The sequence below is a fragment of the Argentina anserina genome, chromosome 2 (genome assembly GCF_933775445.1).
Source record: "Argentina anserina chromosome 2, drPotAnse1.1, whole genome shotgun sequence".
NCBI lineage: Eukaryota > Viridiplantae > Streptophyta > Magnoliopsida > Rosales > Rosaceae > Argentina > Argentina anserina.
Genome location: NC_065873.1, coordinates 11,012,239 through 11,033,299, shown reverse-complemented (window position 1 = coordinate 11,033,299; position 21,061 = coordinate 11,012,239). Strand labels below are relative to the sequence as shown.

At 35.3% G+C, this 21,061-nt stretch overlaps 2 protein-coding genes across 2 annotated transcripts; one reads left to right on the top strand and one right to left on the bottom strand.

Moving 5' to 3' along the window:
* The first annotated feature begins 6,889 nt into the window (after positions 1-6,889).
* LOC126783936 (agamous-like MADS-box protein AGL62) lies at positions 6,890-10,154 on the top strand. Its single transcript, XM_050509464.1, has 2 exons — positions 6,890-7,007; positions 9,541-10,154. Exons 1-2 carry the CDS (start codon positions 6,890-6,892, stop codon positions 10,152-10,154), a joined length of 732 nt encoding a protein of 243 aa, XP_050365421.1.
* Positions 10,155-15,946: 5,792 nt separating this feature from the next.
* LOC126784699 (uncharacterized) lies at positions 15,947-16,878 on the bottom strand. Its single transcript, XM_050510183.1, has 3 exons — positions 16,660-16,878; positions 16,315-16,566; positions 15,947-16,226 (listed from the first exon to the last, which is right to left on the bottom strand). Exons 1-3 carry the CDS (start codon positions 16,831-16,833, stop codon positions 16,086-16,088), a joined length of 567 nt encoding a protein of 188 aa, XP_050366140.1. The 5' UTR covers positions 16,834-16,878; the 3' UTR covers positions 15,947-16,085.
* Between the last annotated feature and the right edge of the window lie 4,183 nt (positions 16,879-21,061).

Here is a 21,061-nt window from a genome sequence, read left to right as displayed (position 1 = left end):
CATGAGGTTGCAAAAAGTTTATTCTATTGAAGTGGAGGACAAGATTGATGACTTGGTGGAGCACACTTTTCATGAGAATTCATCAAATGATGCATTTGAGTCGCCACTAGCACACTTTGGGATGGATTTTTGTGAGGATGAAACTTTGGAAGCCGGGGATCACCTTGACACTTGGTTTGCTTTTGCCTTTGCCCACAAAAGATGATGGTTACTATTCAAGATATGAGGCTTGTGAGGTGCATGCCACTATCAATTATATTGATGATTCCCGCACTTTGCCCCGCACTTTGCCCCTCATTATCTCTTCAAGCTTGTCACATGAGGAAGATACCTTACTTCTTGATGTTCTTAAGAGGCATAAGGGTGCTTTTGGATGGAAGATTAGTGATATCAAGGGGTTGAGTCGCACTCTTTGCATGCACCATATTTACATGGAGGATGAAGCAAAACCAAGAAGGGAAGCTCAAAGAAGATTGAACCACAACATGTTAGAGGTGGTGAAGAATGAGATTATTAAGCTCCTTGATAATGCAATCATATATTCTATCTCCAATTCAAAATGGGTGTCTCCAATACAAGTGGTGCCTAAGAAGGGAGGAATGACGGTGGTGAAGAATGACAAAGGTGAGATGGTTCCAAAAAGAATTGCAAACACATGGAGGGTTTGTGTCGACTACCGCAAGTTGAATGCTGCAACAAGGAAGGATCACTTCCACTCCTTTTCATTGATCAAATGTTGGAAAGGCTTGCGGGACAAGCATTCTATTGTTTCCTTGATGTTTATAGTTGATATAATCAAGTCCCAATTGCCCCCGAAGATCAAGAGAAAACAACTTTCACATGCACATATGAAACTTTTGCTTACCGGAGAATGCCTTTCGGATTATATAATGCACCCGCCACTTTCCAACGGTGTGTCTACCTTCCAATGATGTGTCATGTTCATTCTTGCCGAGTTGCTTGAGTTTGTAGAAGTCTTCATAGATGACTTTTCTGTGTATGGGAACTCATTTGAAAAATGTCTTGATCATCTCTCCCTTGTCCTTAAGAGGTGTGAAGAGACAAATCTAGTGCTTAATTGGGAGAAATGTGACCTCATGGTGCAAGAAGGGATTGTTCTTGGCCACAAAATATCATCTAAAGGGATTGAAGTAGATAAAGCAAATGTTGAAATCATTGAGAAGTGGCCCCCTCCCGTGAATGTAAAAGGTGTAAGAAGCTTTCTTAGGCATGCCGGTTTTTACCGAAGGTTTATAGAAGATTTCTCCAAGATAGTGAAGCCTCTTTGTGATCTATTGGCCAAGGAGAATCCATTTCTATCTGATGAAGCATGTTTGAAGACATTTGAGAGGATAAATGAGTTGCTTACCAATGCTCCTATTATTTGCTCACCGGATTGTACTTTCTCATTTGAAATTATGTGTGATGCAAATGATTACGCCTTGGGAGCAGTGTTGGAACAACGTAAGGAGAAACTCTTGCATGCCATCTACTATGCAAGCAAGAACTTGAATGATGTCCAAGTAAACTATACTACCACCGAGAAAGAGTTATTGGCGGTGGTATTTGCCTTAGAAAAGTTCTGAAGCTATCTATTGGGGTTTAAAGTCATTATCCACACGGATCATTCCGAACTCAAGTATGTATTGTCTAAGAGTGATACTAAGCCAAGACTTTTGAGGTGGATCTTACTTCTTCAAGGTTTACTTGGTAGTGGATCATCTCTCTCGACTTACTCATCAAAGTGAAGATAATGGGGTGCCTTTGAATGAATAATTACCGGATGAGAGGTTGTTTTCCATTGTTGAGAAGAAGCTACCATGGTTCGCACATTTGGTTAACTTCTTGGCAAGTGGAGAAAAATATTTTCCTAAGACCTTTAATTTCCATGCAAGGAGGAGACTCATTAAAGAATAAATACACTAGTTTTGGGATGATCCATACTTATTCAAGTAATGCAAGGATCAATTGGTGAGGAGGTCTATTCCGGAGGAAGAGATACAAAGTGTCTTATCTTTTTGCCATGATCAAGCATGTGGCGCTCATCATGGAGGAAAGAAAACGACCCAAAAAGTACTTAATTATGGGTTTTGGTGGCCTTCATTATTTAAAGATGCCCATTTTTATGTGAGCTCTTGTGATTGTTGTCAAAGGGTATGCAATATTTCTTCAAGAGACCAAATGTCTTTGAACTATATGCTTGAAGTGGAGATATTTGATGTATTGGGCATAGACTTTATGGGACCCTTCCCAAGTTCATATGGTTATCTCTATATCCTTATGGGAGTTGTTTATGTAAGCAAATGGGTTGAGGCCGTGGCCACCAAGGCAAATGACCATAAGGTTGTGCTCAAGTTCCTTAAAGAGCACATCTTCACAAGATTTGGTACACCTAGAGCAATAATTAGTGATGGAGGCTCCCATTTTATGAACAAGTCATTTGCGGCCTTATTGAAGAAGTATGGGGTTAAGCACAAAGTCGCGACACCATACCACCCCCAAACAAGTGGCCAAGTTGAAATATCTAACCGGGAGATAAAAAGCATCCTTGAAAAGGTGGTGTCTATAACTAGAAAAAAATTGGGCAATGAAGCTTGATGATGCTCTATGGGCTTACTGAACCGCATTCAAAACACCTATCATAATGTCTTCATATCGCCTTGTTTATAGAAAGATTTGTCATTTGCTGGTTGAGTTGGAGCATAAGGCTTATTGGGTATTGAAGACCCTCAATTTTGACATAGAAAAGTGTAGTGATGAGCGAAAATTAGAGATTTGTGAGCTAGAGAAGCTTCGGATGGATTCCTACGAGAATTCAAAGATTTATAAAGAGAAACTAAAGCATTCCATGACCAAAGGATCAAGACCAAGCACTTGGAGGTTGGGAAACTTGTACTTCTTTTCAACTCCAAATTAAAGTTGTTTCCCGGCAAGCTAAGATCAAAGTGGATTGGGCCATTTGAGCTTGTTGAAGTATTTAGTCATGTGGCGGTCACATTGAAGAACTTAATAGATGGATCTACCTTTAAGGTTAATGGTCATCGAGTAAAGCCTTACCTAAAGGGTGCACCAAAAAATGCTTATGCGGAGGTGAAGTACTTCGAGCACCCTCTCACCATTTGAGGAAGCATTATGGACCTTGTTAATATCCTTAAACTTAAACCCGTTTTGGCGGACTCCAAGGGTTAGCACAATAAGATGGAGCTAAGGGATGGCAAGGCCCAACGGGGCTTTGTGGGTTTTCACAATCAACAATTTACACTATGGAGTTACATGTGATCTTCAAAGAGTTTACATTTTCTTATCTTTCACTCTCATTTTTCTAAGCATGATTAGTTGTGTTTGTGTTTCCATGTTAATAAATTATGGCATTGAGAGTTTCGATAGTCATTTCATCCTTGACCAATGGATAAAACACAAAAGATTTAGCTTTTATTGAAAGAATTATCCAAAGTTTAAGTGTGAGGTGACTACCTTCTCTCTCTTGCTTTATTAGTTAGTTGTTTTGAATGCTAGTTGTGTCCCTACTGATGCATGCTCCCTAAAACATTGATAGGATCTTAATAACTTCATACCACATTAAAGACTATATGATGTTTTAAGTGTGATGTGCTTGCTAGACAATTGTGTTGATTAGCTTGTGTTGACTAGCATGTGGTAGTTAATAAACATAGTTTATACCTTATATTTGTTTCACTATTGTTCACGGCACATTGAGGACAATGTGTAAATTAAGTGTGAGGTGTAAGGCTAAGTAATTTCATTCCTTATGATTTTTTTATGTTTACTTTATAGAATAACAAAATTCTATAAAAATTGAGATATTTTGAAAAATGCAAAAACAAGTTTGTTTGTGGTTTACTTGTTTGGTGCCAATAACAAAACAATCATCATATTTGGATAGATTGATTTTGAGCATGTTTAGCGATTAAAAATCAATGTTTTGTTAATAGGAGGATTTGACATTTTGTGCTCACATGTGTTTAGAGTCATATTACCTGTATCATTTTAAGTGCATTCATGTGTGAAAAATGATGACTATATATGTTGACACGATCTATGCCTATGTGAGATTTTGAGCCGATGAGAGTGCATAAAAGTTTTTAAAATGCACTAGTTGTTTCATTGTGTGATCAATTCATTGTGCTTGCAATCTAGAACTTGCTTTAAATCTTTCGAGAATTTTTTTTATCAAGGCATGAGTTGTTATTGGGGAAAATCAAGGCATTAAGTATCCACTAAGGCCAAATAGCTTTTATCCTTTCAAAAAAAAAATCCATTAGTAAGCCAATTTGAGCCTATGTAGTTTTGTGTTAGCCTTTTCATTTCTTTACCACCATAAATGTCTACCATTTTTAAACTTCAACACTTTTCTCTATCCTCTCTAAGCCAAGTGGTAAGCAATGTGAGTCCTATTGTTAGTTTGGTGCTTGTAAATGAGTTTAAGGTATTTCAAAAGAATAAGTGTGAGGTGGGGTAGATTAGTCTTGTGTGTAGCCAAGAAAAAGAAAAATGGTGACTCTAGAAACATGTTCACAATATCAAAAGAATCACTCAAAATCAAATATGGACTAGAGTCACTGAAAATTAGTGCTAGTGAAAAAAACATTGTTGTAAAAAAAATAGAGTTTGAAAAAAATGAGAAAAAAAGAAAAGGAAAATCCAAAAAAGAGTGAGGAGAATAATTTAGTAGTGTAGTTGAAGTTGAGTTTGTGGAATGAGGAAGTTACAAAACACATAGAGTTGTGAGAGTGTATTATGATATCTCAACAAGAGAATTGCTTATTAGGAGGCTTAGAATTCGTGATATCTTTCCTTTTATTTCTTAAGCTCCCATCTTAAGCCCTATTATAGCCAAAATAAAAGACCTTGTTATCCGAGAGAACTCATGTAATGATCTTGTGGATAAAAGATTGAAGAGCAAGCCTATGGAAAGCGTGTCCATTGAATTATTTTTTAGTGTAAACACTAACCAAAAACACTTGAGTGAAAATAAGTGTATCCATGTGAGTTTGATGGTTAGGCAAATTTAGTCCAAGTTAATCGTATATGAATAATTTTAAGGTGACACACATGACATATGCATATATATACTTTCTTGAGCATGACCTTCCAAATCCATTTATTAGCCTCACATTTCAAAATTTTAGTTTCTCATCATGCTCAATTGATATCATGGTTCTTTAAAGGAAATTAGTTGAATTCAAGATGGAAGAAAGTGACCCATTTAGTTTGGTTGTGTTACTTTAGTTTTTATTTGCTTGAGGACAAACAAAGTCTAAGTGTGAGAAGATGGTTGCTAGAAATGGTGGTGGCTGAAGTCAATAAGTCAATGGAGCATTGGTGAATCATGAATTGTGGATTTTTAATTCAAATTCAAAATAGAAGAAGACAAATGAAGGGGATAATTTCAAGAACAAGATCCACAATTTGTGCTCCATGAATTGGGGATTTAAATTTAAATTTAAATTCAAAATAGAAGAAGATAAATGAATTGGACCATTTTAAGAACAACATCCACAATTTGTGCTTCCACATTTGTTCACCATATCTAGCCTTTCATCCCCTTACATCTTCACCCTTGATTTGTGACTCTAAGGCCTTTAAATACCTTCATTCTTCCTAAATTCGTGCAACTTCTTTTACCACACTAAAACTCCATTAAAACTTCATATTTTTCATAGTTTTAACATAGTTTTCTTAGGCCTAAGTCATAGATATCAAGTTGCGTAGAGAGAAGTGTAAAGTGTCTTGAGTTTTCACCAAAACCCAAAGATCCTTTATAGCTTTGATCAATCACAAACTTGTTTCATAGATTTGGGTTGAAGTAAAGAGTTGTGATAGTGTGGGGGTTTTACCAAAGCCATACTCACTTCACTCTCTTCATCATCTACTCATAATCATCCTCAACCCTTGTTCTTTGTTCCTAGATTGTGTGGATAAAGTATGGTGTTCATGGAGTTCTTCCGTTGTTAGACCCATTAATACCATACTTTGAGTTAGTGGTTGGATTTGAGACTAGGCTAGCCCTAATCAAACTCATGTGCTAATGAATTCATTTTACTCTTAATTGATGTTGATGCATGTTGAATCTATAGGCTTCTACACTTAAAATGCTTACTAAATGTGTTGCTAGTTTTATCACCTAGAAACATATTTAGGTAATTAATGAATTGGAACTTGAACTTGACAACTTCTTGAATCCATGAGCATATGTAGCTTTTAGGTGGTGGCTTAGTGTTTCTTACGGGAAATATTAAGTTGCTTGAATTTTTTACCTTGAACTTAATGCTTGTGCCATGAGTGTAATTACTCTAAGGGGGTGTTATGTTTGTGGTACATAACCCACTTGTATTATAAGGTAATGTAATTGGGACTAAGGTTGTGTGATTTAATTTGGCTCCAAAAGACTTTGTTAAATTGCATGATTAGTTGGTTTCTTGGTAGCTTCACCAAAGCACTAGGGGGAAGTTTGTCAAACATTTTTATGCATTAATGATGAGTTACATTTGTACATGAGTAAGGCTAGGTACAATGCCTAAGTCTACTCTTTTGATTATATCTCTACATTTTCATTCCTTTGTTATTTTTGTGCAAAAATTAGTTTGCTTAGCTTAATTCTAAAATCAACCTAGCCGATTCACTACCACTTGTTAATACTATCTCGATGGCTCTTAGCTTCCAAATGGCTAAGGTTTTGAACTTGTAAAAAGTTAGAATGCATGTTTTTCTTGTTTTTCTTACGGAAATCTAGTTAGAGTTGAGTTTCCCCAAATCCCTTGGGTATGATACTCTACATTTTCCCTTACTAAAACTTGACCTCCTATACTTGGAAATAGATAGTTTCACACACAAATACACATAATCATACTTAAGTGATGCAACCAAAATGGCTCTCTACTTTGCTTCAATAGTTGGGTTAAGGGAGATTTGTGGGTTTTACGACGGCAGTGGTCGTGCTAGTCAGGCCAAGAAACTGCTTGTTTCCAGCGAACATCAAAGAGAAGGTGGGGCTCAGAGAGTAGTGACGATGGTCTGTGGGTGTCCTAAGAGATTCATCATAGATTTAGTTAGGTTCTAGTTTGTCTAGAGTCTTAGTTATTTCGTATATGTCAAATTCTATCGTAGAACGATGACGGAATGTGTTTATGTTGTTTCGTACATTTTACGATTCTTAATATATGACTTTTGCGTTAAAAAAAAGTAATTTATTTTTATGAAGCGTGTTTTGATCAAGGTATTAATTAGCTCAAGTCACTCCTAACTTCATATCTTATCATATAGTCCTTGGATTGTAACTAACTATTTGAATTAATGTGTGATGCATTAGATTATGTGATTGTGCTGTTTTGAAGCAACATATATATAGAGAGGCTTTCACATGCTTTAAGTTTTATCATAATTAATAAGGGTTAAGTTATAAATAAAAGTACAACTACCTCCAACAAAACTTGATGTTAAAGCTTGGTAAAGCTCAGCAACGTTAAGTTTGAACATTGATTACTCTTCAAGTCATATTATATGGGATGGCAGAAGTTTTGTTGCTTCTTTTATAACATGAAAACATGTTGTAGTTAAACATGAAATGTTTGAAATAACTAAGCAAATATGAGGAAAAAAAACTCTACCCTCTCAACCTCACCTTCCGATGCGGTTCACTACAAATCTTCTCGTCCGGCAGCGGCTCTTGGTCTAGATGGGTTATCCGAACTCGACGAAACCGTCTGAGTCGGGCTGCCGAACAGGATGTTGATGAACTGCCCGGACAATCTAGGTTTGGGTGGCTAGCTGAACGGGATGTCGATGAACTTCCCGACAAGTCTAGGTTTGGGTGATTAGCTAGTATATGGGTTCTAGCAAGGTGGAGTGACAGTAGTATTTGGTAGTGCATCGGAGTGGGATATCAGTCGTGGAGGGTTAGCAAGATTGTGGCGGCAATTGCGTGTGCTTCTTTTGGTAGGCTGATCACAATGTTAGAACTTGATGGAGTAGTTGTGGTCGACCGACGATGGAAGGAAGAGGCGGAGGTGCGGCGACGTCGAACTCCGGTGGGGTACCAGATTTAGTTATGAGGCCTTGTTAGGCCTAGGTGGGCCACCCTTTGTCAAGTTGGCTGGGCCATCAGTGGGTTAAGGCGTTTGGCCTTATCTTCTATAGCTATTTTCAGATTTAGGGGGTTTTCACCCAAGTTAAGGGTTTTTTTTAACCCAATCTACGATTTTGCATCCATTCTAGTGCTCTACGGACTACAAGCAAATGGACGGTTGTATAGCTTTTCTCCAACCACAACTATATGTTCAACTGATAAATGATTCTGTGTTACTCTAGATATTATGTGACGTACACCAATTAAGGTGTCAAGGCGATGTGTAATATCTTCTATAGGGGTTTTATTGGAATGCTTGTTTTATCCTCGAGTAGTTGTAGGTTTATTTGTGCTCATTCTATAATGAGAGTTACTTGCCATAGATTGCATTGTACCAGGTGATCTTTAACTTGTCATGAACCTATACATGACATGATTATAGACTCGAAAAACTGATTACATAATAGGTCTCACCACACGTGGTCTTGAAATGATATTTAATTTTTCGTACTTCTGTTGTTTTAATCATTATAAGTAAGATTGTATTTATAGATGAGAAAAATGGGCAAGAATAAGCGGTGGTATGTGAATCATTTAAATCAACTAAATACTATTAATAATAAAAACTTTCATATGTCACTAATAGAGAATATGCTTTGACATTGTATGAGCGCCAATCTCAAAAGGAACAAAAAAACGAGAACCCTAATTTGTATTGTACCAAAAGTGTTATTGTCCAAATATTACTTTAAAGTCTAAGCTACTTATAAGTTTCCACTTGTGAAACTACCATACCTCAATCAAAATTTAATTCAAATAGATATTAGATTTTAAATACTTTAATTACATATTGCAACAAGGTTAAATGGGAGGACCGAGATTACTACCTAAAGAAGCAAGTCAAATCTTTTGGGTGGGAAACAAATTGTCTAAAGGATAATGTTTACATTCAATATCCAAATAATTCATTCACTACCATATTAATTATACATGTGATGTCATATAAGCAGCCCAAGTTGTAATTATAATTATCATTTAATTAGATAATATTTAAATATTAAATATGTTAATCAGTTACAAATGTGTTTTAAAAAATTAAAATTTTTCAAATTTATCTTTGTTCTCATACTTGATACTATTTTGCATTATTTGGAAAAATATTCAATATTGTCAAAAAATAATATGAGTAAATTAGGACATGTACATCTTACAGCTTCTTGGAAATTTCCTAAGAAATCATAATATATGGCTATGAATGAAAATTGTCATATTAATTCTTTATACAATGTATATTAGAAATGCTTAGTTTTTATGAACTAGTTTAAGAACATCCACAATATTATATTTTTATTCCAACCTTACACTATAAATACCTCACCTAAACCAAACAAACAACATAACAAAAAAGCATTTGTTCGATACATCTTACTCTTTCATCTTGCTCTTTCATTTAGTTGTTGCAATGGCAGCTAGAGTCAATAGAGGTCGCCAGAAGGTTCAATTGGTAAGAATTCAAAATGAAAGTAACCGGCAAGTTACTTTCTCCAAAAGAAAATTTGGAATTTTTAAAAAGTCAAGTGAGCTTTGCACACTCACACGTGTTGAGATGGTTGTACTCATAACATCGCCCGGAAATAAGATATTCTCTTTTGGACACCCTTTTGTGGAGACCATTGCAAACCGATATCTTTCAAGGAATCGTGACGCCCCTGCTAACACATACGTCACAGAGCAATATTTGGAGACTTTTCAGAACATGAAACTTGAGGATCTGAATGCAGAGTATACTACTGTAGATGAAGAGCTTTTGAACTGCAGGTCGCGTGCTGAGATGCTTCACAAGAGTGAAATGATCAACCATGCTAGGGAGCAATACCAAAAAGCCTTAGAAATGATGAACGAGGAACAACTCAAATCTTTTGAGAAAGACTTGAAAATGCTTCGTGGCATTGTGGCTCACCAGTCTCATGTGCTACATCAAAGGAAAGTTGAGGTGATGCAGCACAACGCTGCAATGGAGGCTACAAGTGCAATTAAACATTTTTTTACCGCTGGATGCAGCTCTTAATGAGTCTTTTCCTCAAGGGAGTTTATTTAGCCTTGGTGTGGTCAATTCTTATGTTGCTTCATGTTTCTCCTTTTATCGGCCATTTTAAACATGATGTCTGTTGTGGATGATCTCTATGAGATTACCAAGTTATTTAATTTTAATTTTGTCATATTATGCTTTATGTTCTTGTTTGTTTTAGTTGCTAATGGGGCATGTTGGTCCCTTTTAATTTATGTTAATGTCCTTGCGTTCGTTTGTTCTAATCTTATTTAATATAAGTGTTTCAAATCTATTGCTCAATGTTATTTTAGTTTGGTTTATTCTTATATCTTTAAGTTTGCTATAAACATAGTTCATTAGGCTCATTTTTGTTTGAAAAGGGAATAAGTTGAGTAATGAAAATTCATGCCCATCTAACTATAGTTCATACTGCGCGCATTATTGGACATTAGAATATGTATTATATATTTTGTGTACACATCTACTGATCTTTCCATTGTGTTACCATTGTGAAAATGCAAATAGATAGTCATTAGAGTAGTACTATTTGCTCGAGTAGTTGTTTGTAGGAATTTCTGATATTATATCAGGCCTTAGTAATTAGGGATATTGGCTTCACGTCCCTCATTCTATTTGACATTTTCATTAATGAATGCTTAAGGTTAATCGTGCCAGCTAGCCCATTATTAAAAAAAACTATAGTTATTATCTCAATTTCTTAAATTCTAAAGACGATATATATTATACGTTTACAAAAATTGATATAAGAGCTTGAATCTATTGAGGTATATAATAAGTGGCCTTGAGTATTATTAGACATGTTATGCTATTTTCCATCTTTTTCGAAGAATATATAAAAATATTTACTTTTTTCTAATTTATAAAAACTAATATGACCAAGGACGTAGCTACACGCGGGTTACGGTTGGCCACTTATTAAAGTGTGGACAATAAATTCCGACTAAGAGAGTGAAAAATTAAACCGTACGACATATATTTGAGACCAATTACCCAATTTTCAAATGAGTACAACTATTAATTACCTAATAGATCTTACTACACGTGGTTTTGATGAGAAACCAATAGGTTTTATAGATATTTTTGTGGCCTGAATAGCCAGTGCATATTCTTCACTATGTCAAAGCATCAGACAAGATGTACGAGTCGAAACTCAACACTAGCATGCAATAGATGACTATTCTTTGGTAATAAGCTCAAATCGAAGAAAAAAAATGTCTATTGTATGATTGATACAAGCATAGTAATAGGCGGCCTACTAAACTAAACGAAAATAATATTGGGTTTAGATCCGTGCTCCAAATCCCAAGCCCAAAACCTATCTTGTGAAACCCTAGGCAAGGATTGTAGCTTGATCACCGTCAACCCTAGCTGCGACCAAGCATCTCCCATTGCCAGCCGTTTAAGCAAACTTGCGTCCATTATGGTTAGGACTAATGACTTGCTGACACCTGTCGCCGACAGGATTGGACCAGAGTGGTCCGAGACCATTTTAGAATAATTTACATTCCTATATTTCTAGTTTCTACCTCTACTAAATGGGGTTGGGCTCCATTTTGTCCAGATCAAAATTTTAGTGAAATAATCTGAGCTTAAAACTTTCGGTTCTAGCTGGTTAAGGTTCTTCAAGCAGTCAAGACTCAAGAGCTGCTCAGACCCTACCAACTTAGTTTGGATCCAAATTTAACTTAGCCACAAAATTCTACTATGATAAATATTAGTTTTTCAGGTTTTTCATCCCATGTTTGAACCTGTTATGTTCTATAACTACAATATCGATGAAGTGATGAACAATGAGGAGGTATAATAACCTGAAAACATACCTTAGAATATAAGAATAAGGTTGTGCTTGAGAGGAAATGAAAAAGGGAGAGAGATGACAGTCGAATTGGCGATTATGGCGAGGAGAGAGATTGAGAGAGAGAGTATGACAGTTTGAGAGTAAAAATTGAAAAGAAGAATTAAGAGGGATTGAGGGAGGTGCAAAGAAAGAAGGGATCGGAGGAAAGTTAGGCAGTTTTAGGTTTTTTTTTATATAACATTTGGTTTAATATTACTGTGATTCAAGAAAAAACATATGCTACTGTGATGAATTGAATCAATAATAAATTAAACACTGGCCTTGCTGGATGTAATTAAACAAATTTCAGCTTATGCAAAGTTTTTGACGAAGTTATGCACTAATAAGAGAAAATTTAAAAACCACTAAAGGTCTTGTTGTTGGAAGATGTTAGTGCCATATTTGAAAGGGGACTTTCTCCAAGATAAAGGACTCTGAAAGATTCACAATACCTTAGCGCTATTGGTGATCAGTACTTTGAGGTTTTGTTAAAGGACATGAAACCTAGCGTCAATTTGATGATGTACTACTTGTTTTTGCAATTAAGGTTTGGTGATTTGCAATCAATTTAGTCAAGCGACCAAATGGAATTGTGGAAGATGTAATAGGGAAAGCTCATAATTCATATTGCCTGTAAAACTTTTTATTTTAAAAACTGAGCCAAATGCTTTTTGAAGTGATGAGGTGCCTATTATTTTAAGACGTGGTTTTATGATTTTTATTGGTACAATGATTAGAGTGAAAGATGAAAGTTTATCAATGAAAGTTGTTGATATGTCAGTGCAGTACAAGATCTTTGAAGCTAATCGACGTTCTTATGATCCATGATGGTAAATGTTTTATGGTTGATTAATTTCTCCTAGTGTAAACAAAAAATACATATGTCATGCTCTTTATATAGATTACCAGAGTTGCAGAATCATACCATTGACATCCATTGATATTGACATTGTTGTTGATAATGAATCGAGGTTGTTGTCTTTTGCTAATCACCAAACTTAAGCTTTTGAATGGGCAGAGTAATTGCTTTTGAATTATGGTGATAGCAGGGACCCCAAACCTCTATTTATACTAGTTTTAGTTATAAAGATACCACCCATAACGGCTATTCGTCATCGAATTAGAATTGTAATAATTATTCCTAATGCATTAGAGGTTTGGACATTCTTATTATTATAACAATGGATTCCAAATTCAATAGTAAATACACTTTTGTATTAAACATCTAGGAAGACACTTGTCCTGATCCATGTTGTAATTGACTCGGCATTGGATGATTTCTAGTTACTTAAGGATAACTAAGTGATTCTCTAGTTTTAGTCTTACACTTAATACTTGTAAGAAATTTGTTTAAATTCAATCAAGGACGTCTCTGAAGTGTGCTTGACACAATATGGAATAGATTTTGCCGCCAAAGTTGGAGAAAATTCTTAATGTTGCATAAGTTTTGGAACAAAGAAAGTGGTACCTGATAGAGCGTTTTGTTAGAACATTTATAAAATACCCTGAAAAACATCATCGTTAGTATAGAATAAGCAGGGATCGTTCAGTCCGGGGAATCAAAAGGGCCTCAACACTTATCATGTTATTGAGGGATTTGATTTGGATTCTAAAACTACAACTTAAAATAAATCCTAAATTACTTATATACAATTGATCAACCATTCATCACATAACCAAAACACGAATTCTACTCATGAACATGTAAGACACGCACAAAACAACTAAGAGGCAGCAAGTATATTTCGAATCAATCCAAGTTCATCTTAGTTCCAATTCTAATTAGAGCCTGAAGCGGTTCATCTAATCGTTAAGCCTTCATAATTATTTAGAATCAACGAAGCGTTCAATCCTAAACATATGCTAAAAAGAGTCTAACTTCACGAAGCGTATTAGTTAAACACAAAGAAGCACATAAACACATTAAGTCAAATTAGAGACATATAAACATGCATGGCGTCACTCATCATGTTTAAACATGCAAATTCCTAGAACTATCACAGCCCTATATAAGTAGCAATAGTTGAGACACGAAGCGCATAACTCGATCAAATACTACTTTGGTGAATGAAATCGCAACCCAAGAAGAGCCATGGCCATGGCTTCCTCAAGCTTGATTTAGATGCACAAGTTCAAGGAATTAATCAAAATAAAACCTAAATTAATTTCGAAAATCCTACTGTCCCTAGATGCTATACACGGATTCATACATCTTTCATGAGTTTATACAGTCAAAACATAAAACCAAATAAGTCTGAATTTATGTTCTTCATATATGAAACCGAAAATAACATCCAATGATCCCATACAATGAATTTGAAATTTACAGAAAATAAAAAGAAAGATTAAAAGTCATGGATGAATCACACATTAGAAGCCTTCTAGGATGAAGCAAGGATGAATTCGAATTGGTGGAGGAGGAAGATGAGCACGGCTTGGTGATGATGGATGAATGTTTTTGGCTTGAATTTTCTGGATATTTTTGAGCAGTAATTCGGCTTTGTTTGTGAGAGAATGGAGATGATGAATTGTGAGGGAGGCTGTGCCTTTTATAGAGGAAGGAGGAGAGGAGGGGCTGCTAGGGTTTTTGATGGGCTGATCCTCTATTATTTTTTTCTTTTGTTTCCTTCTTTTCTTCTTCTTTCCTTTTAATTGCCGGATGAACCTTCCCTCCTTTGAGGCTGCATACTTCTTCCTTTTCATCCCATTCATAAACTAAATTACTTCTTTCCTTTTTCTCCTTTTGTTTCCTTTTTCTCCTCTTTCTTTCCTTAGTTTCCAAGCCATTATCTCTCATTTAATTCTGAAATAAAGAAAGAAAATAATAAATATAAATCACAAATGTTACAGAAATGTCGAATAATAAAAATCATAACCCAACTAGGTTTCCTAGTTTGGTAAGGAATACTACTCTATGTACTCTCGACAATTTCTGCATTTTACACCCGTTTTAGCACCAAAAGCAACTAACGCCACCAAAGACTCCTAACTCGACTCAATGACTCAACACTACAATAATAAGGACTAAGTAAAGTACAAAATGGAGGTAAAAACATGTTAAGAAGTCGCACAAAGTGCTCCTATCAGTACCAATTTGGGAATTTACTTCTGCGCAGAGATAAACTTGTGCCTTTCATTCAACAAACACAAAAACTAGTGGGAAAAGCACTACTACAACACTTAAAGTATGTAGTTTTGGGTGAAGGAGAGACACTTTCAGTGATCACTCTATCTTAGACCTTTGTGAAAAATGATGAAAACAAGTGGTTACAATAAGTTCCTCAAGATCACAAAACAACAATTTGTTGGGTACTTATTTGTAGGGACTTTTATATTATTTCAGATCTTTGCAATTAAGGTTATAGGCATCACATCTCCCCTTGTATTCAACGGTTTTATTAATGAAGGTTTGAAAGCAGCCGCACTAGCACGTACATCAAAAAAAATTCCATAAGTTTGATTGAGACAATTCACGCTTTAGGCATTAAAAGACTCCTAGTCTTAAAAAAAACTCTAATTTTAGTTATATCAAAAATTCAAAAGTATTATTGTCTAAATGTTGCTTTTAAAGTTTGAGCTCTTGCAAGGACAACTCCAACAATGGTATTGAATTTTGGTTTTGGTCCTAAGATAGGACTTTCCATCTCCAACAATTTATTATACGGGGTTTTGATTTTGGTTTAATAAGACTTGGGTCTAATATGAGTCTTATATTTAGTGATTTTCCAAGGCTAAGACCCCTTAACGTTACACTGAGCCAACATTATTCAACTCGATTATAACACCTACATGTAACACTGAACAGTCGGCATCACCACATGCACAAACAGAAAGATCAGAAGAAGCTGCCCTACTACTTTCAACTTGAGTTTCACCATCCTGGCCCGTCAAATTTGGTTCAGCGATATTATGAAGTTACCGCATCATCCGAGATTTAATAGCTAGCTTCAGAAACATGGTGTATTGCGGCAAGTTTAGTGGATATAGGTTCAGCAATACTCTGAGGTATGTAGCAAATACAATAAACATGCCTTTTGCACCATTGAAAGTGAAAGCCTATGAGCACTTCGATACAAGAGAGTCCCCAATGACTACAAGGAATCACTTCTCTGTCTATGCATTAGAGCAGGCATAGAGCATGAGCTATCATCACAATCATTAGAAGAATGGTTCTTTGGAATATCAGAAAGATCGAAAAGTTGAATGTCATTTTCCCCAGCACTTTTATACAGCTGAAAAATTACAGAAAGGATATATGATGTCATGAAAATGAACCAATAAGCAAATACCAATGTCAGAGAGATTAGATCACATCCTTACCCAATAAGCTCCAGGATCTTGCTTGCAATTTTCTTGAAGGAACCTTAAAACAGCAAGGCCATTTTGCTGTACCACATAAGGATGAAAAGCAGGAGTGCCATCATCAGATATTCCTTTCAGTAGAAATATATTATCTGTTTTCAGAAGTTCGTAACTATGGACCACACCGTTTTCATGATAACAGATGGCCATCTTCGGCACACTAGCCATGACATTGTCTAGCCAGGCTTCCAGCCAAGTTATAGGTTTAACCTGTCACAAGATGTACATAAACAAAGAAACCAAAACTAAGTCAGTCTGCCAAGTTATAGGAGAAAAAAAAAGTAATGAGTAGTCCACTTTCACCTCTCGTGAAACGTCCCCTAGATGCAGGCTAACAACAACATATTTTTCATTACTGAACAGAAGCAAGTCACTTCCAAGTAGCATGCGGAAATTGTGAAATCGCCAAAACAAAACACGTAAAAACCCATCGCCACCAACTCGTTTATGCTTATCAGACTCTTCCATTGAAAACATGGGCTTGTCACCAACTTGGGAAGCTTTTATCACAACATTATTTCGCGTAATTCAAAAGCAAAGATTGATACGCACAATTAGACTGACTCTGCCGTCTCCTGAACAACTTCTCCCCGTCCTCAACATCAGGCCTACATCTCGAAGAAAACAAAACATGATAATAAGCTCTATGAACAGAAAATAATTGATAGAGCGTTCGGTTAGAACGTCAATAAAATACCCTGTAAAACATCATCGTTAGTATAGAATAAGCAGGGATCGTTCAGTCCGGGGAATCAAAAGGGTCTCAAAACTTATCATGTTATTGGGGGTTTTGAAATTGATTATAAAACTAATACTTAAAATAAATCTTAAATTACTTATATACAATTGATCTACCACTCATCACATTACCAAACACGAAATCTACTCATGAACATGTAAGACACGTACAAAACAACTAAGAGGCAGCAAGTATATTTCGAATCAATCCAAGTTCATCTTAATTCCAATTCTAATTAGAGCCCGAAGCCGTTCATCTAATCGTTAAGACTTCATAATTATTTAGAATCAACGAAGCGTTCAATCCTAAACATATGCTAAAAAGAGTCTAACTTCAAGAAGCGTATTAGTTAAACACAAAGAAGCACATAAACACATTAAGTCGAATTGGAGACATATAAACATGCATGGCGTCACTCATCATGTTTAAACATGCAAATTCCTAGAACTATCACAGCCCTATATAAGTAGCAATAATTGAGACACGAAGCGCATAACTCGATCAAATACTACTTTGGTGAATGAAATCGCAACCCAAGAAGAGCCATGCCCGTGGCTTCCTCAAGCATTGATTTAGATGCACAAGTTCAAGGAATTAATCAAAATAAAACCTAAATTAATTTCAAAAATACTACTGCCCATAGCTATTATACACGGATTCATACATCTTTCATGAGTTTATACAATCAAAACATAAAACCAAATAAGTCTGAATTTATGCTCTTCATATATAAAACCGAAAATAACATTCAAGAATTCATACAATAAATTCGAAAATTGCAGAAAACCTAAATAAAAATTACAAGCCATGGATGAATTACACATTAGAAACCTGAAGGATGGAGGAAGATGAATTCGGTGGTGGAAGAGACAAGAGGATGACACGGCAAAGATGGAGATGGATGAAGATTTTGGCTCGAATTTTCTGGGTATTTTTGGGCAGCAATTCGGCTGTGTTTATGAGAGAATGGTGATGGTGAATTGTGAGGGAGGCTGTGCCTTTTATAAAGGAATGAGAAGAGAGGGGCTGCTAGGGTTTTTGATGGGCTGATCCTCTATTTCTTTTTTTTTTCTTTTTTTTCCTTCTTTTCTTCGTCTTTCCTTTTAATTGCCGGATGAACATTCCCTCATTTGAGGCTGCATACTTCTTCCTTTTCATCCCATTCAGAAACTAAATTTCTTCTTTCCTTTTTCTCCTTTTGTTTCCTTCTTCTCATCTTTCTTTCCTTAATTTCCAAGCCATTATCTCTCATTTAATTTTGAAATAAAGAAAGAAAATAATAAATATAAATCATAAATGTTACAGAAATGTCGAATAATAAAAATCCTAACCCAACTAGGTTTCCTAGTTTGATAAGGAATACTACTCTATGTACTCTCGATAATTTCTGCATTTTACACTCGTTTTAGCACCAAAATGCAAGTAACGCCACCCTAGACTCCTAATTCGACTCAATGACTCAATACTACAATAATAAGGGCTTGTAAAGTACAAATGGAGGTAAAAACATGTTAAGAACGTCGCACAAAGTGCTCCTATCAATTACCCCACACTTGGGTTTTGCTAGACCCTTAGCAAAACAAAACAAAAGTACACAAAACACTATTGTCCCTGAGTGATTATCTCTGAATCTCAAAATACATAGCTTTCAAGTTTTAGCATTTGAATGTAAACATATAGATTCCAAGTTTCATAAACATGCTTCATAGTATGAATAAGTCAGAAGTGAGACAATAAGCACATAACATGTTTAGGCAATTCAATCCTCCTCACAAGGCATACTCTCTTATTTTCCCTCAGATTCATGGTTATGATTCACACACAAGTATATGCAAGAGAAATGATAATAAATGATCAAATAGCTTGCATATTTCAACAAATGAAAGCACTGTGTGAAAACATTAGGAAAACCTCATTTAAAAACTAAGTGCACAAATGGACCAAAACCATATGCTCAACTCTTGTGATCATCTCCACAAACCAAGATTTGCTCATTTTAAGAATCATTAGGATCATTGTACAATGTGAATGTTTAGACTTAGCTAAAGGCATGGAATATCAAGGAATCACAAAGGTAATTATGTAGACTTAGCAGAATAATCACCATCCTTATGACACCACACACCATCAAGGGCCAAATATAACAAGTTGGGCCCAATTATCATTTCTGCCACAAAGTGAACATGGAGAAAGGTCAAATACACATTTTTAGACCTTCAATTACAACTCAACTCCAAATCACAAATGGAAGACAACATCTTTTCTTTCCTTTTTCTTGTATTGCGAATTCTATACACGCATTTTTTTCCTTTTTCAATTATTTTTTTTTCTTTCGGCATTTGCTTAAAAGCTTATTCTCATTTTTTTTCATGTCTTCCACCCCACACTTATTTCGTGCATCATCACAACATCATCTCAAAAATACTTCTGCCAAGTCTATAGGACAATGTAAAGGTACTACACTAAGCATGGAGATAACATAGGTGATGAAGAAAGGCTCAATGTATGCTCAAATGAGGTTCAACTAAGGGGTCCCAAACATGGCACATATAGGGATACATGGCTGTTTAGCTAAAGTGGTGGTATTCCTAGAAATGATCTATAAATCCCTTTTAAAATCAGAGCATTTTATGACTTAAAAGTTTCAATAATCACAAAAGATGAGTTCTAGTAAATTCTAGAGTCCATTAAAAGCTATGGCACATAGTCATTGAATATGGAAAGAATAATGAGGTTCATATGACAACCACAAAATTTCATCTTATCACTCAAGAAGAAAGCATATATAGGCTCAAAAACTCACAGGTTGTTATGGACTTAAACTAACCAAACATGTATGTCATATTACATTCAATCAAAATCTCACATGTTCATACCAATTTCACATTATCAATGAAACTTACAATTCAATTCTCATGAAATGCAAAACCATCATCTATGCATTTTAGAGATATAATCATCCTAGACTTTAGGGGCACCTAAGACTCAAAACAACACACATTTGTTTCGATTTTTCAAACATTTTTTCGATTTTTTTCTTTCTTTTTCGTTTATATCATGAAATCAAAACAAAAATCAGTAAACAATGATCATGCAACCCTACCCCACACTTAGAAAATTACATTGTCCTCAATGTAAACTCAATAATCAGAATGTAATTCATAAGTATAGAATAAGATCACACATCAACACATATACAAGTCAACCATAAGAGTGAAGGGATAAGAAAATGCAAACTCTCGTAGACGACTCCTCCACAGCTACGATTGAAATGGGTTGCCTCCCATGCAGCGCTTGAGTTTATAGTCCTTTGGCTTAGACTCTTCACTTCTTTTCAAGTTGCAGGCGACACTACTTGGAGTTGTACACCTCCAAATTCGTGCCTCTTTGCTATGACTATCAAAACTCGCTGCATGTTCATCCACTATTAAACTACATCGCATCAAGAGAAAGATAATTAGAAAAGTGGAGATGAGATCTCAAAGAATAAGTTAGTAAAGTGTTAATGATTAAGCTAAAGTTAGTATGAGTTGAATTAATTGCAAATCATGAATCAAAAGTTAGAGTGTGGTAGAACTCCGCTTCTTGCAACACTTGTCGTCCTTCCCAAGTCATTGAGAGCTTCAATCAATTGTTAACAATTGAATTCTTCAACTCTTTCTTAAGATCCATAATTAACAACTAAGCTATATAAAGACACACAAAAAATGTTAGTGATCAAGTATATATAAAACGAAATAAAAGACATGTTAATAATTGTATAAATGAAATACAAATATAAACGTTAAGGACAATTTTTGTTTTACAACAAATGTGTATGAATATCCTAAAATCTAATTGTTTTTATTCACAACATCCTAATATTTAAGGTACGTGGAGCAGAGGAGCTAACTGTGCAATGGATTGAAACAATCCCAAGTAGGGTCTTGCTTTATCCGATATACCTTAAAAATTAGGGTATCATTT

Excerpts from the sequence above, each read along its gene's own strand:
- LOC126783936 (XM_050509464.1), top strand. The coding sequence starts at position 6,890 with ATGGCTCTCTACTTTGCTTCAATAGTTGGGTTAAGGGAGATTTGTGGG. Across the intron at positions 7,008-9,540 it reads CAGCGAACATCAAAGAGAAG|TTGTTGCAATGGCAGCTAGA; the intron begins GTGGGGCTCAGA and ends TCTTTCATTTAG.
- LOC126784699 (XM_050510183.1), bottom strand. The coding sequence starts at position 16,833 with ATGTTTTCAATGGAAGAGTCTGATAAGCATAAACGAGTTGGTGGCGAT. Across the intron at positions 16,567-16,659 it reads TAGGGGACGTTTCACGAGAG|GTTAAACCTATAACTTGGCT; the intron begins GTGAAAGTGGAC and ends ATCTTGTGACAG. Across the intron at positions 16,227-16,314 it reads AAGATCCTGGAGCTTATTGG|CTGTATAAAAGTGCTGGGGA; the intron begins GTAAGGATGTGA and ends GTAATTTTTCAG.